The 9696-nt window shown below is 59.9% G+C and overlaps 1 protein-coding gene across 1 annotated transcript in view; it reads left to right on the top strand.

Moving 5' to 3' along the window:
* Positions 1-6: 6 nt before the first annotated feature.
* The window catches only part of FSCN1 (fascin actin-bundling protein 1), a 19468-nt gene continuing 9778 nt past the window's right edge, over positions 7-9696 (top strand). Inside the window, exon 1 of the mRNA XM_019541997.1 lies at positions 7-845. Within this exon, the coding sequence (XP_019397542.1) occupies positions 20-845 (826 nt within the window). The 5' untranslated portion in view covers positions 7-19. The remainder of the gene's footprint in view (positions 846-9696) is intronic.

The following is a 9696-nucleotide window of genomic DNA, read 5'->3' as shown; positions in this document are numbered from 1 at the left end:
CACCTCCACCGGCCGCGGCATGACGGCGAACGGCACGGCGGAGGCGGCGGCGCCCATCCAGCTGGGCCTCATCAACTGCGGCAACAAGTACCTGACCGCCGAGGCCTTCGGCTTCAAGCTCAACGCCTCGGCCGCCAGCATGAAGAAGAAGCAGATCTGGACGCTGGAGCCGGCCGCCGAGGGCTCGGGCGCCGTGCTGCTGCGCAGCCACCTGGGCCGCTACCTGGCGGCCGACCAGGACGGGCAGGTGCGCTGCGAGGAGGAGGCGCCGGGCGCCGAGTGCCGCTGGGCCGTGGTGGCGCACGACGACGGGCGCTGGTCGCTGCAGTCCGAGCCGCACCGCCGCTTCTTCGGCGGCACCGAGGACCGGCTCTCGTGCTTCGCGCAGGCCGTGTCGCCGGCCGAGAAGTGGAGCGTGCACCTGGCGCTGCACCCGCAGGTCAACCTCTACAGCCCGGCCCGCAAGCGCTACGCCCGCCTGGGCGCGCGGCGCGACGAGCTGGCCGTGGAGCGCGACGCGCCCTGGGGCGTGGAGGCGCTGCTCACGCTGCTCTTCCACGGGCCGCGCTACAGCCTGCAGACCTGCGACCACCGCTTCGTGCGGCCCGACGGCCGCCTCGCGCCCAGCCCCGACCCGGCCGCCGGCTACACGCTCGAGTTCCGCGGCGGCCACGTGGCCTTCCGCGACGCCGACGGCCGCTACCTCGCGCCCTCCGGGCCCAGCGGCACCGTCAAGGCCGGCCGCAGCGGCAAGCTGGGCAAGGACGAGCTCTTCGCCCTCGAGCACAGCTGCCCGCAGGTCGTGCTGCGCGCCGCCAACGAGCGCCACGTCTCCACGCGCCAAGGTAGGCCCCGGCGGGGGGGAGGGGAGCCCCCTGCGGGGCGGGAGGGCGAGCCCTGCCCGGGCGCCTCCCCGCAGAGGTGCAGGTGCCCGCTCGGGAAAGCAGGGGCCGGCGATCCAGGTGCCCGGAGGTTTAGGTGAGCCCCCGCTGTGGGGGAGAGGGCAGGGGGGCTCTAGCCAGCCCCACCTGGGGGAGGAGAGGGCCGGGAGGCCCCTGGGTGGAGGACCTGGACCTGACTTCCTTCCCCCCCATGCGCTGCTCCAAAGCCCTGCCCCCCATGGCTCATAGCTGGCCTCCATCCGGCGGGCTTTGCCCCTCGCCATGGCCCCAGCCCCCAGAGCAGTGCCTTGGACTGCCGCTTGCCCCCATCCCCGTGCACAAAGCCCTGGCCTAGGCAGGAATGCAACCTCCTGGCCTTTCTTGGTGCCCTCCCCACGCCAGGCACCCCCAGGCTGGCAGCTGGCTGCACAGCTGGAGCTGCGGGGCTGGGTGTAGGGCGCGGGGGCTTGATCTGTACCTTGCTGGTCACCCAAGGCGGGTGCAGGAGCCCCAGGGATGGCTGCACGGTGGGTGGGGGGGAATCTCCCCCCTGCATCTCGTCTCCACTGACCTGCCAGGGTGGCTCGGGCGGGCGCTAAAGGCTGGTGCAGGCACGGGGCTGGGGGAGGGTGAGCTGGACTGCGCCTCCTGTAGAAGAGGGATTGCAGGGAGCTGCTGCTCCAGCCTTTGTGCCTCCCGCTGCGGTGGCTGGGATGGGAAAGCCAGATGTGGGGAGCGGAGGGGGCGGGGAGGCCTGGTCCCGGCTGCAGGGAAGGCCTTGAGCAGATGCGAGGCCCTTGCGGTGGTGGCTTTGCAGGGTGCGGCGCTGGGGCTGGAAGCCAGTGCAATCGGGATGCCTTGCTGTCAGGGCTTCTGAGGGGAGGGGGTGCCTCCAGCAACGGGGCTCTTCTGTATTCAAGTCCCACCTCCAAAAATCCTCGTCTGGAGGGGGCTGGGAGCTCGGGCTGGCTCCTTTGTTCAGTGGTGCGTGGCTGGGAATACCGAATCTGTGGGCTGCCACTGCATCTCCCTGGACCTGATCCTGCCTCTGAGGCTGGGGGGTGCGGGGGAGAGAAGCGCGGAGCGAGCTGCACCAGCAGTGGCAGCTGCTATGGTCCCTTCTCAGAGCATCTCTGGGTCCTCCTGCCCTGCCCTTGGGAACTTGCCCTGATGCTCTCCTTGTGGAGGGGCACGTGCCTGTCCCCCAGACATGCTCTAGTTTTGGCTTCTTGCTCCACTCGGTACACTTCTCAGAGGGGAAAAGGAAGAGCAGGTCATCCCGGGCTGTCCCAGGGGCGCTAGAGCAGTTAGCTGCAACGCGGTTTTGCTTTGGTCGCCTTCAGCCAGGGAAGCTGCTTCCGCTTGGTTAATCTGGCAGGCAACAGCCAGCAGCGGTGGAGCTGCAGCAGCTCAGCCAGGGCCTGTGCCATCCTTCCCCAGGTCCCTTGTTGACTTCTCCTTCTCCGCCCCCAGCTGGAAACAGCCTTGCTTCCAAGCAGTAATTGGAAATAAACCTGAAAAACACATGGCTGAGGCAGTCTCCTCTTGGCGGCCTTTCCCCTGACTGGGCTGATAAGCTCGTCCCTGATGCTGCAAAGGCCCCTTGGAGATGAGTGAACGGGGTTGGCATCCAAAGTGCTGGTCTGGCACTGGGCCTAGAGGTCTGCCTTGAGCGGGCTCAGCGGGGTCCTGCCTGCCTCCTGCAGCCTGGCGGCTGCCTTTTGTCTCCCGACAGCAAGGAGGAGTTGGGTGGGAAACCCAAAGTGCCTGCCGCACAAAAGAGCGCAACCCTGGACCAGGTCTGAGCACGGGCAGTGGCATGTGCCACCATTAGCGTTGCCTCCATGGCTGGGATTTGCTCAGCTGAAACTGGTGTTGGATGCACAAAGGCCTCTGTGGAAAGGAGGGCTGGGGCAGGAAGGGCTGCTTCCTGGAGGAAGCCTGTCCCCATCCTCGGGCCTGGATGCCTATTACAGCTGCTGCCTGGGCTTGTCTGTGACTCGAGCACACCCAGCCCTGAAGAGGGCTGGAAGCAAACTTGGCCAAGTGCTGAGTCGGCAGCGCTCGCTTGGCCTCTCCCCAGTCCCTTCGAGCTGGGCTGTGCTCTTCCGCCTTGAAGCTGTGATTCCTTGTTAGCCTGGGTGGGAGGCTGCAAGGCCTGGGGGTGCTGGAAAGCGGGAGGTCCCCTTCGATGCCTGGCAAGCACCTCTTGCGTGCTTCAAATCCTGTCCTTTAGACTTCCCTCTGGGCTGGGAAGAGCACGGTCTCCATTCCCCGGTGCCAGCTGGGGGAGGGAACGGACCCTGGAAACTCAAGCTGTCCCCAGCATCTGGAGGAGCAGGAGGGGCCTGCGTGACTTAAGCTCTTCTGACAACATAAAAGATGCATAATCCTGGTGCACGGTCTGCTTTCTTCCCCCATCCCCAGCGCCTTCCTGGGAAGCTGTTCCCAGGCTGACTAGCTGCAGGCAGTCTGGTAGTCTCCGTGCTGCCTATGGCTAGCTGGACTGGGGTGTTCTGCAGTCCTCTCTGTGTGTCCTGAAGGGAGTAAAGGCCCAGCTAACTGGATGTGTGGGGAAGCCTGCCAAAGCAAACTTTCCTCTGCGAGCTGGCCAGGACCCCTAGGGCTGTGCTCCCAAACGTCGGTTCCAGCATCCGTCCGACGAGGGTTAAAGCTCAGACTGGTGGGGGGCAGCAAGGGCTGTTTCTGCCTGCTGTTCTCCGCTGCAGGGCGGCGCTACCAGCTCTGGATGCTGGTTCAGCCGTAACAAAGAGGCTTTTGTGGGGATTTGGGTCCCTGAGGCTGGAGTGCTGGCTGCCTCCCCAGCTCTGCTGAGCTCCTACCAGATGTTCCCCTGGCCTGCTTGTCTTCCAGCGTGGGCTCTTAGACCTGACTCCAGTTTCCTGTTGAACTTGCTGGGACACTAGAGTGAGGTACCTGGTGGGGTGCGAGCTCTCACTTTGATGCTCAAAACTAACCTTTCCTGCTGCGGTCTCTTTTGGGGGAAGCAGTATGTGGATTTTCAAGTCCACGTGCTAGAATCGGGGAACTCGAGATTGGGCCCTGGGATGGGGAGGAGGGGACCAGAACTGCCTGCACGAGCCATTGGTGCAAGCAGGCTCCCTGCCGGAGGGCTCCTGATTGCAGAGCAGTATAGTGAGGGCACTAGCCTAGTGCTCGAGCTAAAGGCTTACCCAGAGGCAGTGCAGGGGACTGGGGTGGGACTCTGGGGCTCAAGAGATTAACCTGGCCTCCATTTTAGGGAGTGAGCCTGCAATTCGACTTAATGGGCATCATGAAGGGGCTGGAGCTCTTCAGATGATCAGTGCTGTACAAAGACCACGAAACCACATTTCTCTGTACAGCAAGGAGGATGGTTGCTGAAAGCCTCTCCTAGGGTGGTACTGCTTCCCGGGCCCTGCAAGCTTTGCTTCCTCAAAGCCATCTCCACTTCAGTCCAGTTACCAGGCTTAACCCCAACAAGCTTCCTCTTCCTCTTGCTAGTGGTTTGGCTGTCCCAGGACTGAGCCCTTGAGGTGCACCGACAGAGATCTGCAGGGAAACCAGTCCAGGGTGGAGGATCTGGGAGGTGGGGGGGGCAGTCCTGCCAACCAAACCAGAGACTCTGGGACCAGGACACAATTGTGCAGCCTCCAGAGCTGGAATGAAGCTCAGCTCAAGGGGGACAGAGGAACAAACTTTTTCTCTTAACTGCAAGCTGCCTGAACCTTTGCCCAGATGAGACTCCTGGTCTGTATGGGAGTTCACGGCTTCCTGCATGTGCTTCATAAACTTCAGCTCACCTGCAAGTCTCCGGTTCTTCTGGCTGATGTGTGGCCCTGCCTGCTTTTAAAGCAGCAGAGCCTGGGTGGACAATGGAGGGGGGTCTTTGGGTACAGCTCTGTCCACGTGGCCAGTCTGCAATGCACAGCTCCCTTCAGGTGGCATTACTGTATCCATCAGGAACGGAGCAACACCTTTCAGGGAGGGGACACTTCTACTTGGGTGCTGGGCGGCATGTTTGCAAGCATCCCCCAGCTCCGAGCTCCTTGCTGGAGGGCTGCAGCTTCTGAGTTGCCCTGCTCTGTCTGTGTGTTAGCTGCTTTGGCTTCATGGTTGCCTCTGGCTGCTGCAAGAGTCAAAGATCTGGGCTGTCGCAGACTTGTTGCAAGCTTGGTGCTGCTAGGAAGGAAAAAAAAAAAGAGATTCTTCAAGAAAATGTTCTGAAGATTGAGGCCTTTGTCCACCGAGGCGCATTGGCCACTGCTAACCAGCAGGCATGTGAAGATGGAAGTCGCCTTGCTTTTGAAGGTCAGAGTTTAGCCTTAATTCAACATGTAAGCAAACCTTCAGCTGTTGGTCAGGGCTGGTCTGGTCCCTCTGTATGTAAAGGCCAGACTGTGCCAGGCGCTATACCTTGGCGGGGGGCTTCCAAACATGACCGCATTACAAAAGAGATGCGGTAGTGGACAAGCACAACAGAACTGATGCGTGCTTTGGAGGGTCTGTACTGCAGAAACTGGATACGTGTGCCAGGCTGCACCTTTTTTTTCCTGCTTGGTCTCTTCCCTTCAAGCACTGGGCAATAACTAATACTCCCTCCTCTGCACCTCTTCACAGCATATTTGAGCTGGAATCTGAGCTGCGGGAGCAAAATGAAAAGCCGGGTGTGCGCATGCAACTCTATCCCTCTGCTCTGCGCCTCCCCTCATGCCTCCGAGCGCCCTCGGAGCCTGTCTTTCCATGGCGTGCGCTAGCACGGGCTGCAGAGAGCCGGAGGCCTGTTCCCTCCATTTCGAGAAGGCATCTGTTTCCAACACTTCTGCAACCAGATCACAAAAGAGAGGCTCTTGGTGGATCCCTTGGGGTGAACCTACAGTATAGGGCAGGGTGCTTTGCCATTGACTAGTGAGACTGGGAAACCTTGAAGGTGGGCATGGAGCCCCCGTCTGTGCTAGCGGTTCTGCTGGCGCTGCTCGAACACACTTACACTGGCAAAACCACTTCGACCAGTATTGTTTCTTTTGCTGGGAGGCGGGGGAAGTGGCTTTGTATGGAAACAAAGGGGAGCCTTGTTGGTACAGCTGTGCCTGCTCTTGGACTATTTCCATGATAATGCAGCAGTGGTCTTACAATGGTGACATGCTCCTGGCTGTCGGAGAGGAGAGAGGAAGGTGCTGGCAGCCATTGGGAAGTTTGGCAGTCGGGTCTGGGAATCCCATTCCTGCTCCAGCTCTGGCTTGTCGTCCCTCGCACTCCCACAGCTGTGTTCCCTGGGGGAGCCCAAGCGGAGAGCATTTGTCCGAGGGGGATTTTTATGCGATGAAATAGCCCTGGCGGAAGAGGGTCGTAAAGCTCCTTGCGTACGAGGCGGCTGCAGCGCGGGCTGAAGGGCTGCCTGCCCTGGTGGAAGCGCTGTAATGCTGAGATGGTCCCTGATGGCCAGACTGCTCATTAAACGAAAGCCTTTAAATAACAGCATCCAAATGTGGATGCCATTCTCCTGCCAGGGCCAAGGCTGTCTCTGGGGCCCCAGCGCTAATGCACGCTTCTCACGACCCATCCCAGGAGACGGATGCCACGGGAGCAGCCCAGCACCTGCCGGGTCGCCAGAGGTTTCCCTTGCAGAGCCAAGAGGGATGCTCCCTCCAGCCTTCCTCCTCCTCTGCTCTGATTCACTGCCCCCAAGGAGCCTGGTGTGGGCTTCTCCAGCCTGGCTTGCTCTTGATTTCTTGACTCTTTGCTCTTGCTTCCTGGCACCTGTCTGCCCTGGGTGCACAGCCTGCTCCCACACCTTTCTTGCACCCAGCATGGGGCTAGTCCAGGCGGCTGCACAGACTAGTGCCTGTTCTTGCCGGAGCCGCCTTCCTTCCCTCTTAATGCCTTGAATTCAACCTGACCTTTCAAGCCCTTCTGTCTCTCCCAGAATTGTCTTGGCAAACATCTGCCCCAGGGGTGGACCCTCAAGACGACCCTTGTTCCCATCTCTTTGCCGTGACTCCCTTATTGCAGCGTAAAACCTGTCGCAGTCGGCCACCTGAGATGCTGTTTTCCCTGTCCCAAAGGGCTGGAGAGGGGCTTGCCAACCTCTCCGTTCCCACACTGGGTCCTGGAGGAACGGGTCCACCCAGGGAATGGGCTGGCCGCAGGCAGCAGCTGTCCGTCAAGTCTCCTGCTGGCTGCCTCGTCCTCCAGGGCAGGTCCTACCCCAGCTCCAAAGCGGGAAGCCTGCCTGGGCCGTCCAGCTGCTTTCCCCCGCAGCCATGCTGCCACCTCCCTGCCAGTCCACAAAGACCCTGCTTCTGACTTCAATTAGCAGCTTTGCCAAGGTCAGGCGGGAGGCTGATTTCCAGACTGTAAATTTCCTAGGAGCTGCAATTAAAGTTTTGACTGCAGCGGGAACCGCAGCAGCTCTGCAGATAGCGGTGCCGAAAGCCTTTCGGAATAAAATGGGGTCCTGGGGCTCAAACTAGGCTATGGCCAGGGGGCAAGTGGCTCCAGGCCTTGCCTGGGGCTGGGAGTCTGCATTATGGGGCGTGGATGCCTTTGTGGGGGGATCTCAGTGGGGGCCTGCTGGAGAACGCAGCAGCTGGGCTTCTCCACTTTGTTCTGGGCTTAGCGTGCGTGTTTACAGGCCCTAACCGCTTTGTTCCAGCTTCCTGTCTGTCCAGCGTCTTCCCCCACAATGTCGGTATGAGAGCATGGAGCTGATGTGGAGACCACAGGAAACTGGCTTAGCACGTTGGTATGAAAAGTCAAGTCATGGGCTGGAGATAGGAGCAGGGGTTCTTGCAGGCTTGCCCGTATCTGCCAGCCAGGGGACTGGACAGGATGGGGGAAGGCCTAGGGCTGTGCTGCTGCAAAGCTTGCAGCAGCCTGGCAGCTAAATCCTATGTCTTGTAGCTGCCAACTTTATCTACTCCGGGAGTTTTTGGGGTGGGATGTGTCCCTTGACTGAACTTATGCTGAAGAACTGAGGTGTGGGGGGGATGGATTTTTCTTTCTCTTTAACCTACCTGTTAGCAAGCTAACTAGTAGGAGCAGGGAGAGAGCCTGGCTTTTCTAGCCTCTTCCTAAACTAGGCTCAGCAGTGCTTGGGGAGGGGGCGGGGGGATCTCTTTAGCAGCCCACATCTCTAATTCTGCATGGCTGTGACCCTGCAGCCTTCTGTTCAGTCTCAGTTTCAGGCCTTTGAAGCATTGTTATGCTGGGGTCTGATTGCATTCCTTTCTGCTGAGTCTGTGTAACCCAACGCCAGCAGGGCTTTTTGAGGAGGGGGTGTTCGGAGAGCCCTCTACCCGCTCCTTCTGTGGTTTGCTCGGTCTCTGTGAACCTCTCAACAGGCAGGGCTGGCTTCGTTTTAAATGAGACCCTCTGCAGCCTAGAGGGATGCATCTTGTGGCTTCTGGGCATCCCCAAGGGACTGAGCGTGCAGCATGGAGACGAGGAGCATTCGGGCGCTAGGGGAGGGACGGGTTTTGGGCAGCCAGGCTCAAGCAAGTAGCACCACACACGGCAAAAATGAAGTGCCGGCTTCTCTCTTCCCTCCCCGGGCCCCTCACCCCAAGGTTGGAGACTAATCTCCCAGGCCTGAGCAGTTCCTGTGCGAATGCCGGGATGCAATCCAGCTCCCCCAGCAGCTGCAGCGCAGGGCCTGGGAACCTGGGTCTCGTTCAGTGCGATTTCACGGCAGCTGGCTAGCTGTCAGCCAGCTGTTTCCACACTCCAGCTATAGCTGCAGACTCCATCCATAGCACCCTCCCGCCTTGGCTGGTCTCGGGTAGCAGGTAAGGAAGACCATCAGGGGCCAGAGGCTCTGTGGATGGTTGGATGGAGGCCACGTGTCAGTCCTCAGTGCTGGATACAGTGTAGAAGGAGCTGGACCGGAGTGGCCTCTTGCTGTGACTGAGATACCAACCACCTGGAATAAAGGGAAGAGATGATCTACGGTACTCGTGGCTGCAGAAAGGAGGGCTTTGGGGAAAGGGACTGGAAGACCTCTCTCCTTGTGCTGGCTTTCCAGTGGAGAGGACAGCAGCCACCCAGGTCCCTGGTAGTGCAGATTGAAGAGGGAGAAGGCAGGGCAGGGTGACATCCTGCAGACTAGATGAAGGGCAAGCAAGGAATACATCTGTAGGCAGAGCACAGTGGTGCACACCAAACTCTGTTTGAAGCGAGCAATGGTGGGTGCCTCCTGCATCCCTTACTGCAGGGTGGAGGACTGCTCCTCTCTTAGTGAACTGGCTGGAAGGACTCGGCACAGCCCCGTCCTGGTGTGTGCTGCAAGCTGCTTCCTCTGGCTGCTCGCAGCTTTGTCTTTTGGCTGCTTGTTCTCCCTCTGTGTCCAGCTGGCAGCATCCCGCACTTCCAGCCCAGAAGAGCAGGAGTCTGCAGCAGTTAATGTCAGGGAGCAGAAGCGAACGGGGGCTGAGGGCGCTTTGCTGATCCACTAGCAGCATTCAAAGCGTCCACTGTGCGCTGTGCTATGCTCGGAGGCGAGCCGATGCCCACTTCTTGGCAGCTGCGAACTTGTCACCGGATCGTTTTGGGCGCTGTTTAAATTCCAGATGCTGTGGGAGGCTGGTGGAAAGGGCACTGCGGTTAATGAATACCCTTACACGGGCCAGAGGTTAACTCTGTTGCTAGCTCATCCCTCCGGGGCTGCTGCTTATCTGGATTTCTCCGCTCTCGAAATGGGACTGGGCTTGGGGTTGTGTGTGGCTGAGGAACTGGGGCTCTGCTTTCTGGAGTCTTGCTCCCTTGCATGCTCCTGTGGTTTGGACTCTTTTTTTTTTTTTTTTTGCTTCTAGGCAAA

The sequence above is a fragment of the Crocodylus porosus genome, unplaced genomic scaffold (genome assembly GCF_001723895.1).
Source record: "Crocodylus porosus isolate Cpor-Errol unplaced genomic scaffold, CroPor_comp1, whole genome shotgun sequence".
In the NCBI taxonomy this organism is placed as follows: Eukaryota; Metazoa; Chordata; order Crocodylia; family Crocodylidae; genus Crocodylus; species Crocodylus porosus.
The sequence above is the reverse complement of the archived record's forward strand: the minus strand, read 5'-3'. Positions and strand labels throughout refer to the sequence as shown.